The sequence below is a fragment of the Gadus chalcogrammus genome, chromosome 17 (assembly GCF_026213295.1).
Source record: "Gadus chalcogrammus isolate NIFS_2021 chromosome 17, NIFS_Gcha_1.0, whole genome shotgun sequence".
NCBI classification, from domain to species: Eukaryota; Metazoa; Chordata; class Actinopteri; order Gadiformes; family Gadidae; genus Gadus; species Gadus chalcogrammus.
Window position 1 is genome coordinate 12,251,203 of NC_079428.1, and position 26,972 is coordinate 12,278,174.

The 26,972-nt window shown below is 46.0% G+C and overlaps 2 protein-coding genes across 2 annotated transcripts in view; both read right to left on the bottom strand.

Moving 5' to 3' along the window:
- Nucleotides 1–609: 609 nt before the first annotated feature.
- Nucleotides 610–20,664, bottom strand: LOC130370523 (NF-X1-type zinc finger protein NFXL1-like). The gene is made up of 25 exons (XM_056576277.1): nucleotides 20,494–20,664; nucleotides 19,537–19,916; nucleotides 19,001–19,183; nucleotides 18,305–18,414; nucleotides 18,062–18,192; nucleotides 17,396–17,440; nucleotides 17,147–17,280; nucleotides 15,369–15,454; nucleotides 14,483–14,558; nucleotides 13,998–14,098; nucleotides 13,420–13,534; nucleotides 13,062–13,186; nucleotides 12,732–12,854; nucleotides 12,096–12,186; nucleotides 10,278–10,398; nucleotides 8,737–8,893; nucleotides 8,099–8,190; nucleotides 6,944–6,965; nucleotides 5,998–6,126; nucleotides 5,669–5,823; nucleotides 4,987–5,056; nucleotides 2,839–2,943; nucleotides 1,586–1,672; nucleotides 1,446–1,499; nucleotides 610–1,060 (listed from the first exon to the last, which is right to left on the bottom strand). Exons 2-25 carry the CDS (start codon nucleotides 19,907–19,909, stop codon nucleotides 896–898), a joined length of 2,850 nt encoding a protein of 949 aa, XP_056432252.1. The 5' UTR covers nucleotides 19,910–19,916; nucleotides 20,494–20,664; the 3' UTR covers nucleotides 610–895.
- Nucleotides 20,665–21,774: 1,110 nt separating this feature from the next.
- The window catches only part of cnga1b (cyclic nucleotide gated channel subunit alpha 1b), a 10,062-nt gene continuing 4,864 nt past the window's right edge, over nucleotides 21,775–26,972 (bottom strand). The window contains exons 8-15 of the mRNA XM_056576235.1: nucleotides 26,657–26,831; nucleotides 26,412–26,548; nucleotides 25,016–25,188; nucleotides 24,112–24,237; nucleotides 23,798–23,950; nucleotides 22,896–23,127; nucleotides 22,369–22,544; nucleotides 21,775–21,981 (exon numbers count right to left, since the gene is read on the bottom strand). Coding sequence (XP_056432210.1) covers nucleotides 21,775–21,981; nucleotides 22,369–22,544; nucleotides 22,896–23,127; nucleotides 23,798–23,950; nucleotides 24,112–24,237; nucleotides 25,016–25,188; nucleotides 26,412–26,548; nucleotides 26,657–26,831 — 1,379 coding nt within the window. The remainder of the gene's footprint in view (nucleotides 21,982–22,368; nucleotides 22,545–22,895; nucleotides 23,128–23,797; nucleotides 23,951–24,111; nucleotides 24,238–25,015; nucleotides 25,189–26,411; nucleotides 26,549–26,656; nucleotides 26,832–26,972) is intronic.

Consider the following 26,972-nt stretch of genomic DNA (forward strand, 5'->3'; position numbering starts at 1 on the left):
CTAGCCGCTCTGCGCTCATCGCCGTGGGGCGAGCATCTCTCCGCGTCGCGGTGAAGCTGAGGTACTACCGGAGCGGAGCGGCTCGCGCTGCTCTGAAGGAGTATCTACCCACGGTACTTTCCTAGGCCACGCCCTCTCTCCTCTTTAATTCCCTCTCCTCTTTGCTACTTGCTCGTGCCCTTTCTCTCCCTCACTCACACACACACACACACACACACACACACACTAGTAATTATCTCAATCTGGCACGCACCACTTCAATCTGGCTCCCGCCCACCTGCCCTCTCTCGCTCTGTGACACACGCCTCCTGCACTGAGATTTGCTCCACGTGAGCAAGCTTCAACATTTCAGGATTAGGAATCACAAGTAACACATAGCGGTATGCACACACATCCCGCTGTGTTTCGGTGCACATGGCTTTAGGAGTTCATTGTCTGCATCATAATCCTCAACAACACAAACCGCGCTCACTGCACAGGTGCATTCTGGGACCCCGGCTTCGGCCCATGCGTCTTTGAGAGCCCTGTGTTTGACAGATACACACGCACGAGCACGAGCACAAGCACACACAAGCACACAAACGCAACAGACGAGAGACACAACAGAATGTGGCATTTCTCACGTTTATTTCCACTAGAGAAAATCATTTGCATAGAAACACATCGAATTAATGTATCATCAATGTCGTTTCCACGGTGACCGCTGTAGACCACGGCTTGTTTTAGTGTTTGTTTAGGGCTCATCCAGTCGCCTCAGGAACTAGACCAGACATACACGGACGGTGTTAAAGGCCAGGCTATGAGTGTACATGTACACCTCAACAATAAAGTCCCACACAACACACACATGTTCTCTGCATCTATGTCACACACACACACACACACACACACAGCGTTACATCAGGTAATAGACAGCAGCGGCCAGTGCGACTCCACACACTGGCAGCAGAAGGAAGAGCTTGTATTTGGCCCAGCTCTCTCTCTCCTCCTCCACCTCTCCTTTCCTCCTTCTCTCTCTCCTCCTGCCCTTCTGTCGCTTCTCAAACGCCTCGCACTCCGCCTGGGAACGCACGCGAGAATGCACACACGCGCACACAGGAGGAACACACACTGTTAGAAGGGGGTCCAAAGGATAATGGTTATCAGACGATACAAACATCTACGACGTCTATGCTTTATCTATACTAAACCTAATAATTAAATGTGGTAAAATCACAACAGTGTAGATAGAATCACGTTATATAAATCAATCCATAAAAGGTAATGATTCCAGCATGAACACTATCCGTGAGAGACACACTTCTAAATAAACATGTGTCCAATCAGATCACAGCTTCAATAACACTATTAACCAATTAGGTAAGAGCTAATCAGATCGATGCATCAATATTAACATTGGTGTACATGGAAACAAATTCCCAGTAACCATGGAAACAGGGTCATACCTGGAGCTTCTTCTGCTCTTCCTCCTTTGCTGCCTTCTCCTCTTCCTCCTTCAACTGAAGCACATACACACATTATAGGTCATATTGTACAGTATATTAATTTATGTCATTTTATTTTGCATGTGTGTGTCAGTGTATACCTGGCTGGCTTTCTGTAGATGCTGTTTACAGGTGCTGTCACACTCCACTAAACTCTGGTCTTCTTGAAGTTTAGCGCATGGGAACTCCTATGTGTTGACGCGCGCGCGCGCACACACACACACACACACACACACACACACACACACACACACACACACACACACACACACACACACACACACACACACACACACACACACACACACACACACACACACACACACACACACACACACACACACCCCCCCCCACACACACACACACACACACACACACACACACACACACACACACACACGTAAATTAGACTTGAGATAATAGATTGGATTCCAAGTGTGTATAATTAGGGATGTGCGGATAGCCCAGTATTGTATCTGTATCCATATTTGTTGAGGCATCAAAACCATTTGTATTTGTATTTGAATAACAGTGGAGAAATAATCCTATTTTTTTGTTCATTCCTCTTATTTTAGGGTATTAAAGTGTCAATACAAGTGTTTTTCAATAAACTATAATGATAATTATGAACCCGTGAAGGTAGGAAAGGCAATGTTTTGTCAAATCATTGCAAGGTACCGCCTATCCTACATTTAAATGTAATATTGGTTTCTGGTTTTCATAAACCCAGCAATAAACATCGAAGCCTTTAACCACAAACCTAATAGAAAAGAAAACCCTTTTAAAACTAACATTCAGATCCTAATCCACATTCGAACCAATAAACGAAACTCTGAACTAATAAATGAGGGTGAACATTGCGGACCCTGCCACCACCCACCCTAATTGGAGGATGCTGGAAAGACAGAATATCAACAAACAAGAAAAGGGCTAATGGGAATGCTAGCCTTAATCTCCTCGCGGTCAAATGAGCATTGTTATTCGTGACCCACAGCAGTGAGTAGTGAGCCCAGCGGGTAGGAGAACCGGCTACACTGCCAGAGCAAGGATAATCTCCTGCTCCGGGGCCAAACAAACTCTGCCTCACATATTGCAGGTTCCAAGAGGAAAACAAAAGAGAGGCAACTGAGAGGCAAATGTTAAATATGTGAGATATATATTGAATTCCCACCACGTTGACAGTTATGAGGAACTCCAGCTATTTGACATGTTATATAATTTTTTTTAATATTATTAAATATTTGTATGAAATAAATATGCGGAAAAACCCACGATTTGTGCTTTGCCTTTCAAGTGTGCATGCCTGGCGTGTGCGCGTGTGCTTTTGTGTGTGTGGGTTTGTGTGTTTGTGTACCTTCTTGATCCTCTTGCAGGGACATCTTACTTTCACTTTCTGCTGACATATCTCCTCACATTGACCGGGATGACACACCTGCTTACAGCGGTGACCACAACTCAGCTACAAACACGCACACGCACACAAACACACACACACACACACACACACACACGCACACGCACACACACGCACTGTTAGTTCTATAATCTTGAAAAAACTTTTACACTGTATATTCTATATCCTTCTGTTAAATAGCCCCATGGTAGCATCTAACAGTGAAGCACTTGGAAGTGACCACTCTGGCACCGGCTGCATTCATCCGTAGCACAGCACAAGATCATAGAAACCACAAGATCAGAGGAGTTCAAACACTGGACTTGTTGTCGGGTAAGAAACGCAGTCCAAGGAAAAACAGAGCAAAACACTTTCAGCTGGCCTTTCCAATACCCACTCTGTGTTTGTCCGTGTGCGCATGTATGTCTGTGGAGTGCTCCAGTGTGTTTGTGTGTGTGTGTTTGTGTGTGTGTGCCAGTAACTATGACAAAATGAAAAAACTAAATCATTCCCAGGTGAAAGTAATACACACGTTAAGAAAGAGGAGAGAGAAAAAGGGAAAGTGTGTGCATACGTGTGTGTGCGTGTGCGCGCGTGTGTGTGTGTGTGTGTGGCTGGCGCCAGAGCTTAATTGATTACCAAGAGTAGGAACAAAGGAAATGGAGGGAAAGAAAGAAAGAAAGAAAGAAAGATGCAGAGGGAGACAGAGTAAGACGGACAGAGAGAGACCCACAGGCAGACGGAGTCAGAGTTTCTACTGTCCTTTTTAAGTTGCATTGGAGAATCATCATGATGAACAGTAATGTGATCTCAGAAGGTTATGGCGGACCACCCGACCATTCACTGTTTTCCTTACAGAGACCGCCCTGTGCTTCAGGGTGTGTGCTTGAGTGTGATGAGCTTTGTGTTTGAGTGTGTTTTGTCTTCCAGTGTGTGTCAGTGTGTGTCAGTGTGTGTCAGTGTGTGTGTCAGTGTGTCCTAGTGTGTGTTCTAGTGTGTGTCCTAGTGTGTGTCAGTGTGTGTCAGTGTGTCTCAGTGTGTGTCAGTGTGTGTCAGTGTGTCTCTCTGTGTGTCTCTCTGTCTCTCTGTGTGTGTCAGTGTGTCTCAGTGTGTGTCAGTGTGTCTCAGTGTGTCTCTCTGTGTGTCTCTCCGTCTGTGTGTGTGTCAGTGTGTCTCAGTGTGTCTCTGTGTGTGTCAGTGTGTGTCAGTGTGTCTCTGTGTGTCTCAGTGTGTCTCTCTGTGTGTCTCAGTGTGTGTCAGTCTTTTCCAGTGTGTCTCAGTGTGTGTCAGTGTGTCCTAGTGTGTACTCGCTGTGAGATTCCGTGCGTTGAGCCGTGTGTTACTGACAGATCCTCCCTTCAGCCAGAGCAACACACGAGCTTCCTGAGGAGAGAGCCGTGCACCCAGGTATGCTGTTATGATAGGCTTCTGAAAACATGGGCAAGCTAAGTTAATTATATCAGGAATGGGTAGAAAATGAACACGAAACCTAAACAAAGGTGTGGTATGAACAAAAAGGCCGGCCGACAGCAAGAAAGACACAGATGGACAGACAGACAGAGAGACCAGCAGACAGTGAAACAGAGAGAGAGGGGGACAGGAAGAGACGCACAGATAGGAAGACAGAGAGAGAGACAGAGAGAGGGACCAGTAGAGAGAGAAACAGAGTCAGACAGACAGGCAGAGAGAGAGAGCGAGAGAGACGGATACATTCTCTCTCCTGGAAAGCCTCAACACTCGAACAGTGAATTCCAACATCGTCAGTAGAGGTATGAGACACACACAGACACACACACTTACAGCCGGTTTGATAACAGAGGTCTCATGATGCATTACTCTCCAAGCCGAGGTGTGTTGAACACAAAGCAGAACAAGTAGGTCCTTACGTCCATGTGTGTGTGTGTGTGTGTGTGTGTGTGTAGGGTGTGTGTCTGTAGGGTGTGTGTGTGTGCATGCGTCTGTAGTGAGTGTCTGTAGGGTGTGTGTCTGTAGGGTGTGCGTATGTGCGTGTGTCTGTAGTGTGTGTCTGTAGGGTGTGTGTGTGTGGGTGTGTGTGTGTCTGTAGGGTGTGTGTGTGTGTGTGTGTGTCTGTAGGGTGTGTGTGTATACCTCTTTAGGACACTGGTTGTTACAGGAGGCCAGCTGTATCTTGGATTCACGGTCGGCCGACTGCAGCTTCCTTCGCACACACACACACACACACACACACACACACACACACACACACACACACACACACACACACACACACACACACACACACACACACACACACACACACACACACACACACACACACACACACACACACCCACGTGTCACCTTTGACCTTAAAATAAAACAGGCCCAGAGAGCACACCTGAACCAGCTGCCGTGTCTATCCCCAGGTGTGCGTTGCCGTGGGAAACAGATGGCCGGTGATGGAGAGTATCACAGGTGGTTAAGGAGGAGCGCTAGGATATATTTTAGAAGAACCAGATATTTACTACTGCATTAATGTACTTAATGTCATTTAGCAGACTTTCATGTTTTCAGTATTCCTTTTAAAGGTTCGATCCATGTCTTTAGGGGGATGGTAGGGGTTGGGGAGCATCTTGCTCTAGGAAGCCTTCAGCTACAAAGAAAGAGTCAAAAACCAAGAGATTTAGGGGAAAAGAAAAACCTAGGCTGCCCCAAGTCTCCGCCCCATAATGGTGACATCCGTACCCCATTTGAATGTGGAGTGGTTGTATAATGTAACTGTGCGAGTGCATGTGTATGTGTATGTGAGGACGTGTGCGTGTGTACGTACGTGCACTCTACGTATATCAGGGTGATCTTGCAGTGGCACCGCTGGCGGATCATCTGCTGACAGACGGGACAGTCTCCCGGGTGACAGCGCAGGGAGCAGGGGTGGGGGCAGCCGCGAGGGCGGGGCTTACAGCAGCCCACCTCACACTCCTCACACTGCAAAAGGGGGAGGGGAGTCAGAGCCAGGGAGAGAGAGAGGGAGGGAGGGGAGGGAGGGAGAGAGAGAGATTCACTTTTTTTTTTATAATTTTCTAAAATGACCCCAGGAGGATAAAACGGCGGGCGTAAGGAAGGAATGAAGATGCAGTTATTTACCGCGGTCGCACTCACCCCCGACTTGTTCCCCTTGGATACCGTGTGGCATTCCTTGGTGCAGGTGTGGTTGCCACAGGTCAGAAGACGTCCGCAAGGTCGCTTGCAGGTGAACGGCCCTCGCTTGTAACATGGAACAGGACTCACCTGAAACAGACACACACACGCACACAGACGCACACACATGCGAACATCAAATCGTTAACCCCCCCTTATAGCAAGACGGGTTGTCAGGTAAAGGGACATATTCTCTGTTCCCACAGCAAGCGTTAAGAACCAAATGGGCACGAGGTGAAAAGTCCAATGAGCTGACGAACTGGATGCTCTGAGCACTACAGTGTCTCGTGGGCGCTGTGGAACACCACACACGGGACTATAGTGCCACAGGGTTCAGACAAACAGAATACAGATTTTTACCACTCTCCTTCCAAAAACACACCACCTCCTGAAGCTGTCTGGAGGTGACTGGGACAAACACAGAGAGAGAGAGAGAGAGAGAGAGAGAGAGAGAGAGAGAGAGAGAGAGAGAGAGAGAGAGAGAGAGAGAGAGAGAGAGAGAGAGAGAGAGAGAGAGAGAGAGAGAGAGGTGGAAAGACAGAAGAGAGAGAGAGGTGGAAAGACAGAAGAGAGGGACAGAGAAGAGACGATGTGGGGGACAGAGAGACAGCCTGTGCCAGGAATATAAAAGCACTACCAGGATGAGGAGGGAGAGATAGATTATACGAGAGAGGACAGAGGAGGACAAACGGCTGCAAGGAGGACGAAACCAAACCGTTGTAGGGGACAGAAGCTGAGAGCGTTGCAGATGGATAGATGGAGTCAGGGATGAGATGAAGAGATTTGCAGTGTGCAGATATTTATATTTTTGCATCACTCGCAGGCATGAAGGTCAAAGGGTGAAGAGATAAAAAAAAAGAAGAGAATCAGACGCACACAAAGATGAAAGCCCATGACCCCAACTTACCTCATGTTCCCCAAGGCAGGAGCTGCAAACACACAAAACACAACGCATCTTAGCATCGTATAAATGTCATCATATTAACAACATCAGCTATCACCATTAACCTTACCGTCATCATTACATAATTACACCATAACTATTATCATCGCCATCCTAAGTGTCATTATCCCTTGTCGATTGTGGTTGCTAAGCATAGAGTGCTTGAGTGAGATACACATACCAGTAGTAACAGGTAGAACCGGGAACTTCTACCTTGGCTTATTATGTTGCTTGCTATTATATGAAACCCAGAAGAACCCACACTAGCATGCAGGGGTTCAGACACACACACGTCCACAGACACACACACGTCCACAGACACACACACGTCTACGGACACACACACGTCCACAGACACACAGGATTTGGAGTCACTAAATGCGTCGCAAAACTGCAGGCAGTTGGCAGCTACCAGAATGTTTAAAAAATGTGTGGCAACAAACACACTCACAGCATGCAGCATGTTTACAGCCTCAGGTCTAATGTTCCATGACAAGACCAAAGCACCACAGCATGACTGTGCATGTGTGCAAGTTTCTGTGTGTATGTGTGTGGGTTTGTGCAAATCACAAAGTTGACCTTATTTTTTTTTACAAACCATCATCAATCATACATTGTTAATTGTCTTTATCAACGTGTACATTTTATATACATTTATATTGTAAGTCGTAATGCCCAACAACCAAGTATGTCAAATGTATTAAAGCTAGTTAAAAATGTATTCATTAAAGCTAATTTTCAAGGATCCTTTATTTATAATAAATTCATAAGCAAGTTATTTATACTTCAATAACATTGACCAATCGTAAAAACACAGAGTTCTAAATACTTATTTTCTTAAACAACATTAGTGAATCGGCCCACCAGATGTTTGAGTGTGTGTGTGTGTGCACGCGTGTGTGTGTGTGTGTGTGTGTGTGTGCATGTGCGTGTGTGTGTATGAGTCTGCATGTGAGTGTGCGTGGGTCTGCATGTGTGTGTGAGTCTGCATTTGTGCATGTGTGTGTGAGTCTGCATTTGTGCGTGTGCGTATGCGTGTGTGTGTGTGTGTGTGTGTGTGTGTGTGTGTGTGTGTGTGTGTGTGTGTGTGTGTGTGTGTGTGTGTCCCACATCACCTACGTTGGTATAGGTACTTGACACGGTGGACAGGGCAGAGCTTTCTGTACGAAGGCTGGCTCCGTCGGTTGCTCCCATGGGCCGGCCACTTTGGCCTAACACACACATGCACACGCACACAAATGATACAATATCCCACTTTGGTCTGGAAACAAGAATTCATTATGTGAACTCGACACAAGCCATTGACATTGACGGTCCTACTGCGACTTACATTTGACGTCACTAGGACAACATGCTTCGAGACAGAGTTTACTGGAGGCTACACGAGCAGGACAGGTGTGTTTCTACATAATGAGGACTAGGACAGGTGTGTTTACCTTACCAGGACCAGGACAGGTGTGTATATCTAATAAGGACCAGAACAGGTGTGTCAAACTGACTGGCAAAAGTGGCTGTGTTTGTGTATCTGGACCAGGCCAGGTGTGTTTACCTTACTAGGGCCAGGACAGGTGTGTGTGTTCCCAACGAGGACCAGGCCAGGTGTGTATATCTAACGAGGACCGGGCCAGGTGTGTGTCTCTAACGAGGGCCAGGACAGGTGTGCGTGTTCCTAACGAGGACCCGGCCAGATGTGTGTCTCTTAACGAGGACCGGGCCAGGTGTGTGTCTCTTAACGAGGACTGGCCAGGTGTGTTTACCTGTTGAGACTTGATGAGCACCCGGTCGTGGCAGGGAGCAGGACACGCGTGTTTGCAGCGGGTGAGGGCCAGCAGGCAGGGCTGGCGGCAGGGGGGGCAGGCCTCTTGGTGACAGCGGTGGTCCTCCCTGGCGGGGTGGTGGCAGGAGGCAGGCGACCTGGAGACACAGAGCAGAGGGAGACTTTCTGGAACACTTTCCATTGAAATAGTCAGGCGAGTTCTGCAAGCAGCGCTCCACCATTGTTGTTTTTTGTCTTTTTATTTATTTTTGTTATAATAAATGCTATTATTTATTACTGGCTACAAACTTTGGGACCTATCTCCTCCACATATTGTCCACCTTCAGACTCCAATGTTTTCTTTGAATGAAATTGCACACTATCATTCAATCATCTAACCCTCATTATGTAAATAAATTGATCTTTACACTATGTTAAGGCCCAATCCCATTTCTACCCCTTACCCCTTACCCCTTCCCTTCAAAACAAGGGGGAGGGGTAAGGGGAAGGGGTAATGGGTAAAAATGGGATTGGGCCTAAAACATGGATGGGTATTATACCCGTTGAGAGTCTGGTGTTGATGTGTGCGACTGCGGTTTAGATTACACTGGGTCCCGATGGAGGCTCTTGCCTTCCCTTGGCAGAGCAGCATGTCCTTCAGAACAAATAAACTCACATACTTGAAGGGACAGACACATGTTGGACATGGACATCCAGATGTTTGGTTCTCATTTACTGAGCAGGACAATGTCCTATTAAAAGAAGCCTCGGTTTTAGTCTTTGAGAACGAGGTTATGGGAGGATGCGAGGTTCTTCGTACACGGCGGGGGGTCTACTTGTGGGAGAGGCAAACAATGAGGGGGGCTATGTTTCTAAATGCTCCGTAAAACCCCTTTTTCTTCACGTTACGCAAGAACACAAACGAAGCAAGCTGGGACTCCTGAGGGCCGAACGGTATGAGCCTTATGGTTCTGTGGCCTAGCTATAAAGAAGCTGGACAAGAGAGAATCAATTCCAAACACATTCTGCCACCACAAATGATGCCTTACCTTTGGTTACTGTCATACCAATGTATACCACCCCTATGGATCATGCTAGTACTACTTCTATTACTCATCATACTCATAATTATCATAAGAATAGACCCAAGTGCAAACTGAATCACTTAGGTTTAGATATTAATTGAACTATTAGAGATTTTTGTATGTTTGTATGTTTATACCGTTACGCTCAATCCATTCAAAGTTTAAAGTTTTGAACTCAAATCGTTTCACTTGGGTTCAGCTGTTCAACATTTCTAAACGTGTTGACGATTTATTTAACATATTTTAAAGCTCATTTGACACTACAGCAATCAGCGCATTTCCTACAGGGACGGCCGTCCCGAGTGGATATCCAGTCCCCACGCAGCGCTGGTCTGGGGGCTCACCTGCAGAGCTCCTTACAGCGCTGGTCTGGGGGCTCACCTGCAGAGCTCCTTACAGCGCTGGTCTGGGGGGCTCACCTGCAGAGCTCCTTACAGCGCTGGTCTGGGGGGCTCACCTGCAGAGCTCCTTGCAGCGGGGGGGCTTGGTGCTCCGCTCCCTCCCGCACGGGACCACCAAGCAGGAAGAGCCACACGCACACTTCACCTGGACCGTCTCCGGACACGGATAGCAGGCACCTACACACACACACACACACACACACACACTTTAATTGTCATCCCTCCATCCTTCTATCCGTCCTCCATCATCCCCCCATCCTATGCCCTCTCTGATTCATCCATCATCCTGTCTCCATCATCCCTTAATCATTCTGTCGATCCTCCATCCTTCTGTCGATCCTCCATCATGTGTGTCCTCTATGATTCATCCCTCATTCTGTCCGTTATCCCTTAATCATTATATGGATCCTCTTTCACCGCTCCATCAGTCTGTCGGTCTGTCCTCTATCCTCTCTCTCCATCAGTTGGTCTCTGCGCCATCATCCCTTGATGATCGTCCCTCCCCGTCTGTCGCGCTGGACGACTCAGCCGAAGGCGTTTGTTAGGCCATCGACAAAAAGGCGACAGTTGAACATAGCGTACCTAATTTCAGGGGCCTAACTTCCAATTAAAAACCAGAGACCTTTAAACACAAACACACACAAAGAGCCAAACACACAAACGGTAAACTCATCGCACGCACAGACACACACATAGACGTGGAATGTGGCGGTTGCCATCTGATGACCTATGCTTCCTGTGTTACGCCGAAACCTTTCCCCGACTTGCATGCATCTAACAATCTCGGCCTCGCTCCTCAAAAGGTCAGGGTAGCCAATCAGAAGTGAGAAAAGCCCATCAATTATCTTCTATCTTTTCAGCCAATCCAGGGACAGAGACGAATAAATTAGCTTTTATCCCCCTATCTGGACACAAAAGACAGGGAGGACATTTAAACACAAACAAATTGCACACAAACGCATACAGACACACACACACACAAACTTTACATGTGTATGGGAAAGCGATGACCTCTGCATCCTGGTTAAACTCATGAATCCAACTCAACAAAGACACAGAGGCCTGTGAGTGTGTGTGTGTGCTTGCGTTCATGCATTTGTTTGGGTGGGTGTCATGCAGCTTTTTGATCATTTTTAACCAAATCTCAAAGCAGGCAAACAATTGCTCTTTCTCTTGGGTCATAAAGACACATACACACACACACCAAAACCACACACCATCAAACACACACACACACACACACACACACACACATAATATACCAATATATGTAGTGCATAGAAAAGCAGTACAAAAAGTGAATAAAAACCAAACAGTTAATAAACAGGTCGAGAGCTGGACAAGCAGTAAGTAGGACAAAACAAGACTTGTGTTCCACTAGTCACATATGCTTACAAGTCGGCGAACAATAAAACGGCTTTAGACCCACATTGAAAAGCACATTGAAGGAACCTCAGGGATAAAGGATAAGAGCTGGTACTTATATTGTTACTTGTGATGCTCTCAGTGTAGGGTACCATAAAGCAATATAAAACTATGCCAAAACACACCTCTCTTGTACACACCAAGAAATAACACACAATGACCTCCTGCACACCGCGGTTGTTCAACCTACACATCGGACACAGACGTGCACTACTACACACAAGGTGCTGTGGACTCAGAACATTCCGGAGTCTGACCCTTGAACCTCTCTCGCTGTGGCTGTCCCGGCCAATCACAATCCACCGGGCACACACTCATCTGAAGTGACCGTTTCTGCGTAGAGGGGGTGTGTGTGTGTGTGTGTGTGTGTGTGTGTGTGTGTGTGTGTGTGTGTGTGTGTGTGTGTGTGTGTGTGTGTGTGTGTGTGTGTGTGTGCGTGTGCACGTTACCTTGGTGACAGATTGAGGGACATTTATGGTTGCGGCAGCCCAACGATCGTCCACAGTTCTGGTCACATGGTGGGCAGTTACCGGGGCAACACTGTGGCACAACAGGGACATTTGCATAGAATGCGAAAGGTTCATTTGAACAATTACTCAAAATAGTTGCCCGTTTGTGAGCATAGCATTCCAACGGTTATTTTTTAAGAATTACCCATCATATTAGGCAGTATATTAGCATAGCATGCTAAAGGCTGTGTTTAACAAGTACTCATATAGTGGGCATTCGGCTAGCATAGCAATCTAAAGGCTGTGCTTATCAAGTATTTATAACAGTGAGCAGTATGTTACCATAGCATTCCAAAGTTTCTTATTAACTTTTACTTGGGATCAAAGTGGGATGCATTTAATCATAGCATGCAAAAGGTTTTGTTTAACCAGTACTTATAATATTGGGCAGCATGATAGCATAGCGAGCTAAAGACTTAAGAGTTAACAGATTTAAGAAATAATAAAATCAAATCTAAAAACAATATAGTCTACAAAGAAGGATTGCAAACAGTTTGCGATGTGAATTGGACACAGCGCCTCCTGTCTGTGTGGGGGATATATGTCTCAATGTTTGTCTGATATAAAAAGGGGAACCTTTCTTCTGCACTGGTGTCTCTGGCAGCTCCTGGTGTTGGGACATTTGGTGTCACAGAGGTACTCCTTGTGACAGGGCACCACGCGGCTGTAGCGGCCACACCGGCACGACCGTTCCACCTCCTGCAGAGAGGAAGAACATTGACCAATCAACCTGTACAAATAATCTATTTACCTTGTTCAACTAAAATCATCAATTAAACACAGGTCGTCGATCAAGCATTAATGTGCTCATTACGTTGATGAATGATCACATGTTGTGGTGACTGGGTGAGTTACTGAGTGTGTGTGTGTGTGTGTGTGTGTGTGTGTGTGTGTGTGTGTGTTCACCTGTCTGCAGGTCTCACAATTGCCATGGTGACATCTCATGGAGCAGGTGTGTATCCCACACGTCAGTGGACGGTCACACGTGTCCCCGCACGTCCCGACCTCCTCCGTGCATGGGCGCGAACACTCTACACACACACACACACACACACACAGTAAACAAAATGCCATCCATCAGGGGACTTGGTTGTTGATGATGTTTGATCGATAGGAAGCCACACAACTCTAAAAGTACATAGGGAAGTGTGTGTGTGTGTGTGTGTGTGTGTGTGTGTGTGTGTGTGTGTGTGTGTGTGTGTGTGTGTGTGTGTGTGTGTGTGTGTGTGTGTGTGTGTGTGTGTGTGTGTGCGCGTTCTCTCACTGGACTTTCCGCAGGGACAGGCCCTCTCCCCCGTGCGCGGGCATGCCCCACACAGACCCCCGTGACACTCTCGGTCGCAGGTGTGATTGCCACACGACAACACCCCTCCACACACCTTGGGGAGGGGTGGGAAGGAAGAAGGAGACAAGGGGAGAGGAAAGGAGGAGTAGAGGTATGATTACATTGACACTAAGGGCATTTAGCAGACGCTTTTATCCAAAGCGACTCACACTGCTGTTACTGTTGGTAACCTAAGGATGTTCATAGAACCAAGTGCAAAGCACTGACACTCGCTAGGTTAACCCATTCCCCGTATACAACAAAGACAGCTAGGATAAGATGCTACACAAGAACACATCTGGAGGAGAGGAGTCGTATATTAATTTTGACCTACTAACTGACATACAGATTTACTTGGCTTTATTAAATGACATTTATTACAAGAGGGGGAGGAGAGGGGAGGGGAGGAAGGAGATAGGGTGAGGAGGGTAGGAGATGTGAAGGAGAAGATAATAGAGTCTGGGACATTTTAGAGATAAGCAGGACAGGAGAAAAACAAAGCAGGGGAGGGGGAGAACCTGTTTGCAGTTCCAGGACGGACTGGCGCACTCCCTCTCCGTCTGCTCCCGTCCACAAACACACTTCTGAACACTGACTCTGGGGCAAGGTGCACAGGGACCTGGGGAGGAGACGGACATTAAGACAAGGATAGAGAGACCAAGGGACAGAGAGAGAGAGAGACCGAGAGAGAGAGAGAGAGAGAGAGAGAGACCGAGAGACCGAGAGACCGAGAGAGAGAGAGCGAGAGCGAGAGCGAGAGAGAGAGAGAGAGAAATCAAGTCATCAATACCAACAGGTTCTATTTATTTTAAGTGTTCTCTAGTTAGGAAATAAATATACATGATGTGAGGAATATGTTTTGAGTTCTATATTACATAACTATGCATCATATGAAGAGATCTTGTGTAAAGGATGATAGAAATACAGTACATGAGAGTATATCAGAAACATAATAACAGGTATCAGAGCTAGAGCCCCTATGGGTGTGTGTGTGTGTGTGCACCTGAGTGACATTGCTGCGTGCAGCTGTGTTGTTTGCAGGGCAACATCTTTCCACATCGTTGTTGACATGACCAGGCCTGACAGAACACGCACACGCACACGCACACACACACACACACACACACACACACAGTTATTGAGGAACATGATGATTAAGTTGTTGCTCTGCATCTTGTTGGTAGAGCAAGGCACCACCGCCTATGAACATAGTATGCAAGGAAAGGGTTTATTTCACTTTAACCACTGTACATTATTCAGCTTATTACACGGCTAACCTACTAAATCAATTTAAGTCACAAATGTGATTTATTTTAAATTATTTTATGGCTTCCGGTACAAAAGTTAGATTCTATGGTTGGAGAAATGGTCTGCTATTCAGAAATAACGCGTCATTAAATACCCCGAATGACCAATCAGAATAGTGTATTCGACAAAGCCATGCAATAATCATTTTAAGGTAATTTAGTAGATGTCTGCATAGTGAACCAATAGAGGTATTCCTGTATATTTATTACACAGCTTTGCTGAATACACTATTCTGATAAGTCAATTATGTCATCCAGCGGTCTGATATTTCTGAATAGCAGTCCGTTGCTCTGGACGCTATATCCAACCTTGGAAGCCAACAGACCATTATTTTTTGTGGAAGCATTCAAATCCTTTTTAAAACATAAAAAAAGGAGGACAGTATGTGCTGACCGTATTTTGTGACAAAACAACTTTTCTTTTAAATGTATTCGGTTAGAAGCCGTGTTATAACATTTAACATTAACATTTTAATATAATGTTAATATTATCATCAGGATTATGTACATATATCGCTTATATATCGTTTTGTGATTAGTGTGTGTGACCATGGAGCTAGCCATGGTAGCCGTCGTTGTTACCTTGTTGCTACAGCGACGAGGTAGAGGGCGGCCTTTGCCACACATACAGGCAACGTGGACCATCTTCGGACAGGGAGGGCAGGGGCCTGGTGAGCACACACACACACACACATTAATGACAATAAAATAATAAAAAGGTTGGATGTATGTTTATTAATGTACATATATCAAACTTTATTGTGATTTGTGTGTGTGTGTGTGTGTGTGTGTGTGTGTGTGTGTGTGTGTGTGTGTGTGTGTGTGTGTGTGTGTGTGTGTGTGTGTGTGTGTGTGTGTGTGTGTGTGTGTGTGTGTGTGTGTGTGTGTGTGTGTGTGTGTGTGTGTGTGTGTGTGTACTAGGGGTGAAACGGATCAGTGTGTCCACGGTTCGGTTCAGATAACCGTTTTGGGCCTCGGTTTCGGATACGGTTCGGATTAGGATCATGTCCGTGATAGTAAATAGGCGGACTTTTTTTTGACGGAGGGTTTGGGGGAGAAACACAAAAATGAATGAGACCCACAGGCTATTTGCAATGTGTTAATTGACTGCAATCAGACAACTTGCAAGGCTTTTTTGTGCAATAAATGTTCCCCTAAATGCATTTGAAAACATGGTGCACTGAGTGTAACATGTAAGGGATAATGGCCGACGAGGCTTAGAACTCTGGCGACGAGCGCAGCATGAAGCCAGAGTTGCCTCTACCTGTCCATTATTTCCATCGAACCGGTCGACCTCGAAGGCCGTTATCCCGCTTATCACCCGTTTGTATTTATCTCCCGTATATTTAGAATATAATTGTATCAATTACTTTCTTTAAATTTAGGAATCGTGCGCTTGAAAAGCCCAGTTTGTTTTGAACGCTGACAGGATGAAGGGAGGGGCGGGAAAAGTATCATTGGCTCGGGCAGCACTGGAGAGAATGCATTCCGCTGGGTCCTAAACACCCTTTTGTATCGGACGTAGGCTACAGTAGGCAAAATACGCTACATAAGGCAATGCCTTCATGAAACCGAAATCCGCGGATCTCCAGAATGCTCCGAACTGTGGTAAACGAACCGAACGGATTCGGATACAATTCGAATCCGCTGCAGGCCTAGTGTGTACTAGAGCCCGACCGATATATCGGCAGGCCGATATTATCGGCCGATATTAGGCATTTTTCAAACTATTCGGTATCGGCATTTATAATGGCCGATAAATGAATATAAAAAAAAAGAAAAAAGAAGTTGGTCCACCAGAGGGCGCTCCAACGCCCAAACCCGCTGATTCAGCCAGAGTTAGGCAGAGTGAATGACGGAGATCGACGGAGATCATCGGTGTTGTTCATGTGTGCAAGTGTGTTCATGGTAAGTTGGCAACTGTCACGAGACATACATTGCTTGAATAACAATTAAAAGAACATCCCCATCAATTCTCTAAAGTCGATAAGCATGACTTAATTCATGACTACCATGTCCAGTTTTGCTGTTGTTACGTGTTAGCTGAGAGTGAAAAGGATTTAAAGGATAACTACAAATAACCAATGTTAGGGAAATGTGTTTGTTTTGTTGCTCGTTTCTGGATATTTTTTTAATATGTATATATATATATCGGCATATCAGATTTTTAAATCACAAAATATTCGTATCGGTATCGGCCTTAAAAATTCTATATTGGTCGGGCTCTATGTGTACATGAATGTACGAGGCTGTGTGTGTTTATGCATGTGTGTCAGGTTGTGTGTGTTTGAGTGTATATGAACCTGTGTTTCTGTGTGCGTGCGTGTGTGCGTGCATGCGTGCGTGCGTGCGTGCGTTACCGGGGTGACAGAGCAGCAGGCAAGTGTGTCCACAGCTGGGGGTCAGAGGTCGCTCACAGACCTGACCACAGGAGTGGGGCAGCAGCCAGGGGTCCACAGGGGGGTCCTGCACCTTCTCACAGTAACACACATACCTGCACAGATGCACACGCAAACATACACACTGAGACACCAGACTGGGGAATATTGAAGCAGCTTTGCATTGCTTTAATGACAATACAACAACTATGGTACAGAGATGGAACCCACCTGTTGGGAGTGGCACTGGGCGGGTACTCTGTACGACACTTTGGACTGGACGAGGGGAGGGAGGAGAGAAAGAGGAGAGGGGAGAACAGAGGACAACAGAGAAGTAGAGAAGAGAGGCCAGGGGTTAGAGTAGATGGACAAGGGTTAACTTAACTTACTTAAGAACCGTTAACACATTTACTCATGGCCCCATGCAAGATTTCCCGCGTGGGGCCAAGAGTGGATGAGAACAGGGATCGATATTCTGGGAAATCCGTAACATTTCTGGATCACTGCCTGTACAGCTGTGCTGGGCAATGAAAGCAGTACCTTCATTGGGAGAGGCACGCTAAGGGTGACGTCCATCTGACGCAAGGCAAATTTCAGATGGAGCGAGCTAACCAATCACAAGACTCTGTTGAGAACTTATTCGTAACATGCCAATGCTTATCGGGTAATGCGGCTGGCAACTGGACGTTTTTCATTACAACCATATGGTGTATTGTCCCTTGGCCCATCTATTCCAGAATTGTTATTTCATGTGTGAAAGGGGACAAGACGCAATCACTAGCGGTGCCTGAAAGTTTATGCTTGTGATTGACAGGGAACTATGTGGGAGAGGGTCTTTAGTTCACTGTTCAGTTGCTCGTCAAGAGGAGACGGTGAAAGAGCTGCTGGCCTCCTCACCAAGGCCACGGGTGCTGCTTCTGACCAAAGTCCTCGTCAGTCACGGAGGAAACGAGGAAGGCAGAGTCCTTGGCCCACTTCTGGATGCAGGGGATGTGGAAGAGAGAGTAGCACCCGCCACAACTCCACACCTACGGACCCAAGAGAAGCATACAGACTACTTTGGAAGGGATCAAAGTATGTGTGTGCGTGTGTTAAGTGTGTGTGTGTGCTTGTGCGTGTGCATGCATGCGTGCCTCGTACCGCCTGGATCCTCTTGACGGAGGCAATGCAGATGAGGCAGGTGACCGCTCCGGACTGGAACAGCTCACTCACATACTGATTGGTCCTCTCTAGCCCATTCACATCACCACCTGCACACACACACACACACACACACACACACAATTAATAAAAAATATGTAGGATTTGTTTGTGCACCGGTATATAGCATTCATAGGAATGTATCCATTCCTAGTTACCCCCCCACTAGTTGGGTGGAGAGAATGCAAGGGGCACCATCTATTGGTAATATATGATACTGCAGCTCTCTGATGACAATCATATACCCATAAGCAACTGCTTAGTCACATTATTAACAAACAAGCATTACTTTGAATCCGATATAGAGTGTGTGTGTGTGTGTGTGTGTGTGTGTGTGTGTGTGTGTGTGTGTGTGTGTGTGTAAGACGTGTGTGTGTGTTCTAAATTAAAAAAAATAGAAAGACTGAAAATGTCGATATAGGGACAATCTGCACAGAAGAAAACAATCAAAGACATATAAATAAAGTGGGGACAGTCCGTCTAGTGCTTAAAACTTGATATCTTGGTTAACAGTCTAGGGGCTGCATCTTGGAAAAACTGGAACCCAGCCACAGAAGAGTGATCGAGGAAGTGAACAGCGAGTTGTAGTAGTAGAGTCGGGAAGAGACCAAAACACGTATGATTTCTTTGTGTTACCTGTCTGGACCGTGTAGGTCGTAAAGGTTGAGGCGAGAATCTTTCCCTTCTTCGCATCCCTTGTCCCAATCTCTTCATCTTCCTCGTCGGAGGAGGAGGAGCTGTAATGGCTCTGGACCAATCGCTGAGCAGCAACCATGTTTGACTTCCTGATCTCCTCAAACTTCGATTGGACAGTCAAGCCTGACCAACACACAGCAGTAAGTAATACACAATCCTTTCCTAGTGACATTTTCACAATGCTTAATTAGTAATACCTAAGTATACATATTGTTATATCCTGTAATAATCAATAATCAAATTGTCTCTTCATACTCAAAAGAAAGTTTGTCAGTAGCATATCTCGAGAGACAGGAGATAGCAGACAATAAGTTGCATAAACATAGCATGCTGCAGTACAATGACAAAGCTTATTTACAAGCCATCATGTCAGATGTCTACATCCAACACCATGTCATAAAGCTGTAGTCTGTATCAACAAATGGACTTATCCGAGTGCTGCACAGAATATTGAAACATTTCAAACGTTTTCTTACTTTGTTCATTTTTTGCAGAGGGGATGTTGTTCGTCTTACCACCTCCTCTTCCTCTTCCCTCTCCTCCTTTATTCCCCTCTGCTGCTGCTCCTCCTTTCCCCTCTCCTCTACCTCTCCCCTCTGCTCCTCTCTTGGCCCCTGCTTTCCCCCCTGCTCCTCCTCCTCCAGCTCCTGCTCCTCTTCCTCCTGCTGCTCCTCCTCCTCCTCTCTCCTCTCCTCCCCATACTCCTGCAGGAGGAGCTGGTTTGGTGGGAGCAGGGGCGGCAGCAGCAGCTCCGGGTCTCTCCTCCTTCTGTGGAGGTCGTGACCTCTCCCCTGACCCGGCACTACCTCTGCCACGCCCCTTGCCTTGCTGTCTCCAGGCTGGCTCCATGGTAACCCTTGGATAGATAAGGTGGTACTCAGGGCGATTTACTAGCCAAACACTCATATAAAGACCATCATATATATACACACCATCATACTTCATTCAGATAGCGATATAAATGTAGTCCGACAAGAGATAATGCATATTCATGAGTCTCTGTAGAGATGGCTTAAATATTCACGGTTTAGTACATTGCCGTACACCACATGAAGTTATCATTTATAGGCCGACTCAACTGTGCAATCTATGTACATAATGTTTACAATTTGGAATACCTGAGTAGTATAATACGGTAGCTTAAATATGTGTTGACACAAGTCCCCTTTTCACTCTTAAAAGTAATTTAATCAGAGTATGTAGACAGAAGCATACCGACACTACACCTTAGATTTGATGAATGAAAACTTGTTTTCTGATATTCGGCTAGCGATGCATCTTGTGTTAAAGTATATGTTAACATGGTAAATCATGTTTCGGTCTATGCCTGAGGTGATTAGTCTTATATATGCAAGTCCTGCAGAGTGCACTCAAAGGTTAGCACTTCTCAGCTAACCATGACATGTTTACAAGAAACGCAAGAAACAACTTACGACTTTCGTGAGTGACGTTCAACTACAATTAATTAGCACTAGAAATAAATGTCTTCCGGTGTTACAGAGGTAGGTATTAATAAGAGGAATATGATTTAGCAAAAAGTTGATTCACCGGAGCTAACGCGCACTGTACTGCAAGTGGCCGTGTGTAGACATGCGCATTGAAGTGCCGATGGGAAGTGTAGTTCTCAAAGTCAAGGGACATGATTGTTTTAGGAAGAAGCTCGAATTTAAAGTACTACAAATACCATAGCTCGTAGGAAAGGATGGGGCAGTGCTACGTGTCAAACGCCGTTGATGCGCTCCCTCTCTCTCGCTCTCTCTCACTTTTTATTATCTATTTATACCTTTTGTACACAGTGGTTCTCAATTATTTTTTACTATCTACATGGAAGGGAAAATAATTATATAAATTATATAAATATATTCATCCATACATTTACAAATAGCTGTTAACTTATTTGATGACGCCTGCATTAAAATAAGAAATAGAATCTTGAGAAAATATATACTTTATTGTTTTATATTATATATATAAATTAATATATAATATATATATATATTTCGATAATTGTACTTAAAGATATATATATATATTTATATATATAGTTACATATATTATACGTTCAATCTATGAGTGTAACCTTTTTTGTTGAAGCATCTTTTGATTGTGCATGAATACACATGATTCTTTTTATTCATTAAAATAGAAAAAAATGTAAGGAACTAAATGAAGTGAATGTTTATGGCGAAGGATTGTTTGTCTATAAAGCAAAACCGCTAAACTCAAGCAACAATGGAATCTCAGGGTAGCACAGACTATAGATGTACCACCAAAATGTAAAATGTTTCGTGCTACAAAATTTAGTTTCTCAGCTCAAATTGATGATCGGATACGTTATCTGTTCTCCGAGTTTTCAATCGCACCTGGATGAAACCTCAGTCTGTTCCTCTGTGTATTTTTCAGGGTAAAAATTGATCCCCTATAATTCTAGGATTACATTTTAAGATCCAGTAATTAAACAAAGGAATTTTAATGCAATAATACCTCACAACGTCAAAACAGTAGTTCATTCATTCTGATGAAAACAAAATAAATAACCATCCTCTTTTTGAATGACCTCCTCTTCTTCCTTCCTCCTCCTCCTCCTCCTCTCTTCCACACCTCCAAGCTCGCTCCACCCACTACTACAACTGCATTGTCCCTCCCTCCCGGTCTCTCCTTCCTCTCCCCCTCTCTCCCTAGGTCTGCCACACCCACTGGGTCTCCCTCCCTGTCTAAGACGACGGTGGGGGGGGCCCCGGGGGCAGTGTGGGCGGGACCATCTTCTTCTCCAGCCGTGTGAGTCGGTGCTTCAGCTTGCCCTGGCCTGCCTCGTGCTCCGCCAGCAGCTTAGCGTAGCGGGTCTGCAGCGCGTCCAGGTTCAAGGTCATGCGGTCCACCTTGTCCTCCATCTCTTTGGGGTCCGGGCCCTGGGCTGCCACCTACCAGCCAATCAGAAGCCAGCGTCACCTCAGACATCACACACACAAGTTATTTTCTCATATTCTCCTATATCTTAGAACCAGTATAGTCTGCATTAACATTTCAATTAAGGGCATTTAGCAGACGCTTTTAGTTTAGTACATTTGTCAGTAGTCTACAGTGGAATTACTCCTTGATAGCAACTCTTTTGGTCGCCTAGCAACGGCCAACAACCAGGGTCACCTGGTGTTTAGACCGATGCGGTGTGTGTGGGGTTGCTAGGTGACAGTACAGTGCGTCTGAGGATGCTGGGACACAAAAACGCTTGTGTGTGTGTTTGTGTGTGTGTGCGTGTGTCTGTGCGTGTGTGTGTGTGTGTGGGCGGTGTTGCCGGGCAGCAGCCTCACCTCCAGGTCCAGTAGGTTGTCCTTCATCAGGATCTGCCGTCCCTTCTCCTCCAGCATGGCTTTGGCGTCGGGGTACTCCGTCAGGGCCTCCATCAGGTCGTCCTTGGACAGGCAGAAGAGGTCCGAGTAGCCGATGCTCCTGATGTTGGCCGTACGCCGGTTCCCCGCCTTACTCCCTGGAGAGAGGAGAGAGACTCAGGATTTAAGATGCGAGTTGGTTTATTGTCACATGCACAAGAAGCAGCGGTCCCTGGCAATGAGAGTCTTGAGTCTCGGGCTCCTTCAACAGTGCAACATAGAAAGAAGAAGTGTAAACTGGACATGAATTAATTAGAATTAAATAGAAATATAATAATAATCGCTGGAAACGAAATGATGAGGAAAGAGGGTACAAAATAGGAGAGGAGAAGAAACGAGGATGACTCAAAGCTTACATTTAGTCGCGGCTATCAAATGTCATTACAGAAATAAGATGACAGAATTAGACACAAAAGAGAGACAGCGACGGCAAGAGAGAGTCAACGTACCTTTGATGGCCAGAATACTGATCTCTCCAAAGTAGCTGCCGTCACTGAGGACGACAAACTGTTTGATGCCGTCGTCCGCGACCACGGCCAGTTTCCCCTCCTTGATGATGTACATCTCCCTGCCGATGTCGCCCTTCTTACAGATGTAGTCTCCGGGGCTGTACACCTGGGGCTGCAGCTTCAGCACCAGCTCCACCAGAAGACCGGCCTCACAGTCTGCAAAGATCTTCACCTGGGGGGGAGGACAGAGGCAGGAGGGGATGAGGGGAGGAGACGAGAGGAGAGAGATTGGAGGAGAGGAGGAGAGACGGAGAGGCGGGACCAATGGAATACAGGTTAATGCACAGCGTTTAATAGTTATATATTGGTTGTGATTAATAATAAATAATAATACATTTAATTTAGAGGCGCCTTTCAAGACACCCAAGGTCACCTTACATAGCATATAGTCATCATACATTTTTTAAAAAAACAAGACATTGTGGAAAAACTGTGGATTAGTGCTGTCAAGCGATTAAAATATTTAATCGTGATTAATCACATTAATGTCATAGTTAACTCACGATTAATCGCGAGTCATTTTTATGCATATAATGATCAAAACAGGACGATACAAAAAAAAAAGCCTATAGTGCAATTAAACGATGAACATACAAACATACAGCCTTGAACATAGCAGTCAGGCTACTGCTTATTTGTTTTGAGACAAAGAAAAAATAAATAAAAATTAACACCGTTAAAATTGGTTTGCGTCAACGCCGTTAATAACGCGTTTAACTGACAGCACTAATTGTGATATAATAGTTTAATTATAATATAATAGTTGAATATATAGAGCTTGTATGTGTGTATGTGACCATGCCTGCCTGCATGTGCGTGTGTGTGTGTGCGCGTGTTTGTACCTTTTTGAGGGTGTCCAGGTGAACGTTGATAGCTATCTCAGCTCTGAGTTTGTCTGGGAGGAACTTCAACACCTCCCTCTCGTCCACAGCTTTCTTATTGGTCCACAGGTAGTCAAACCACTTGATCACACGCTTCTCAAGGTCTACCGTCACCTGAAGACAAATAACACCAGTCAAACTTCACATTTGATTTACTTACTGAACGCCGGACACACAACAATAGTCCAAACCAATTTCACTAACTTACTGAAGGCAGACACACAACGCAAACACTAGTCAAATTTCAAATTTGACTGGCTGGCTTACTCTCTGACCTTTCTGAAGGTCATGTACTGTTTTATGGCGTCAATGCGGGCCTGGAAGTTGGCCCTCGCAGCGTTCATGTTGGTGATCATGGAGCCGACGTTACCAACGATGGTAGCGAAGATCAACACTCCCACCTGAGGGAGAGAGAGAGAGAGAGAGAGAGAGAGAGAGAGAGAGAGAGAGAGAGAGAGAGAGAGAGAGAGAGAGAGAGAGAGAGAGAGAGAGAGAGAGAGAGAGAGAGAGAGAGAGAGACAGAGAGACAGAGACAGAGACAGAGACAGAGACAGAGACAGAGAGAGAGAGAGACAGAGACAGAGACAGAGAGAGAGACAGAGACAGAGACAGAGACAGAGACAGAGACAGAGACAGAGACAGAGACAGAGAGAGAGAGAGAGGGTAAATAAAAGACACACAGCAGGAAACAACAGAGTACAGCAGTGCTACCCATGGCATGAACATGACATGTTTCAGTTCCTGCAATAGGTAAACGCTTAACAGTCGTGTTTCGGCATATATATGTAGGGCACAATCAAAGCACATTCCTTCCATGGTTTGTATTCCTATCATTCCCTCTGTTCCTTACGATACCCTAATTTCAAAGGTCTACACGAGGCGATCGGTTGTGAACCTTAAGGGTCCTGGTAAACTTAAAATAAAAAAGGTGAATGTTGGCAAATACTAAATTGAAGGTTTGCCCCCCAAAACACAACCGCCTGCTATTGGTCAACAATACCATGTGGACGATTTCTTCCTGTCTCACCATAAGTCACGTCATTAAACAAACAGCCGACACAATACAATACAGCGAGTATATTATACCTTGTTCAAATATAATAGTAGTTTTGACAGCCTTTGTGACCACCCCAATAACAATGTCATTATAATTATATCAGGGCCTTAAGCCACACCCACCAGGAAGTCTGTGACCACAAAGAAGTATTCAGAGTTCTCGACAGGGGGCGGTGTTTCACCGATGGTGGTGAGTGTCAGGGTGGACCAGTACATACTGTAGGCGTACTTCCTGACCAGCCGGCCAAACTCTGGGTTAATTGGATCCGGATACACAAACCTGTCAGAACCAAAGCCTAGAGGAGCAGAGGAGAAGAGGAGGGGGGAGAGGGAGAGGAGGAGAGGAGGGGGGAGAGGAGGAGAGGAGGGGGGAGAGGAGCAGAGGAGGAGAGGAGGGGGGAGAGGAGGAGAGGAGGAGAAGAGGAGGGGGGAGAGGGAGAGGAGGAGAGGAGGGGGGAGAGGAGGAGAGGAGGGGGGAGAGGAGCAGAGGAGGAGAGGAGGGGGGAGAGGAGCAGAGGAGGAAAGGAGGGGGGAGAGGAGGGGGGAGAGTAGAAGAGGAGGGGGGAGGGGGGGAGAGAGGAGAGGAGGGGGAGAGGGGGAGAGGGGAGAGGAGGGGGGCCAGGAGGAGAGGGGGAGAGGACGGGGAAGGGAGAAGAGGAGGGGGGAGAGGAGAGAGGAGGAGAGGAGGAGAGAGGAGGGGGGAGAGGAGTGTCAGACAGAAGATAACACGGAGGGGATAATAAATAAAAGAGGATAAAACATTGATCCAGTTTATGTGCATGGTGTGCAATGTTACCTCTCCTTGTTAAACTGTCAGCAAACACACAAACCCACTGAAAATGACTTGGGGCACCGTGAGCAACATCTGATGTGCACACTGTGGCCACCACTATCTAAACCCTAGGACCATGACAAGATACACGGCTTAATATTCAGACGGTAAATGGCACCGACAAACTACAACACCGACAAACTACAATCACTCATGGTCCTGCACACTTGAGAATAGAAAAGCGCGATGAAATTATAGCCACTGTTAATGTGCCTAACTGTTCATTGGTCTGTCTTACAAAACCAAGTTGAACTACACACTATCATCGCTGGACAGCGTTGGGCATGGTTCTACGGTCACCATCAGTGGGTTGGTAAGGTGACGTCAAAACAGCGTATAACGTATTATTTGGATGTTCCATTTACAGGTCAACTGATGTGTTTCTTTAACCGTGCCTCTTAGACGATAAACAAATGGGAAGTGAGTGAAGTTGTATTCTCTTTTGCGCTGCAGACATGTGCTTTGCTCAGGCGTACACGATAGCTCCAAGGGAACACTGACGGTGTGTGTGTGTGTGTGTGTGTGTGTGTGTGTGTGTGTGTGTGTGTGTGTGTGTGTGTGTGTGTGTGTGTGTGTGTGTGTGTGTGTGTGTGTGTGTGTGTGTGTGTGTGTGTGTGTGTGTGTCTGTTTATGTGCGAGAGTATCCGAGGCTCTGTGAGTGTGTGTGTGTGTGTGTGTGTGTCGGACCAATGGCCTTGGAGACGGAGTAGTAGAGGCAGGCGTTCCAGTGGATGATGATGACGATGTACATGACCAGGTTGGAGATCCGCAGCAGGTTGGGGAAGTTGGTTCTCGTCTCGGTTCTCTGGAAGAACTCCAGCATCCTGCCACACAACACACACACACATATATATTATACACACATGCACACACATATATGGGGTGAGTGAGTGAGTGAGTGAGTGAGTGAGTGAGTGTGTGCGTTTGCATACCGGTTGAACCGGAACAGCCTGTTGAGGCGTATCTCAGGGTAGTTGATGCCGAAGTAGGCGTAGAAGACATCGGTGGGGACGATGGTGGCCAGGTCCAGCTTGAACTGGAGGCTGTTGATGTAGCGGTCCCGTAGCTTCTTCTCATCCTTCACCAGCAGACCCTGCTCCAGGAATCCTGAACACACACACACACACACACATATACTGTGTACGTAGACACACATACGTGTAGACACAATGGAGACACCCACCTATAGACACACGAACGCATGTATATATATATATATATATATATATATGTAGACACACAACTATA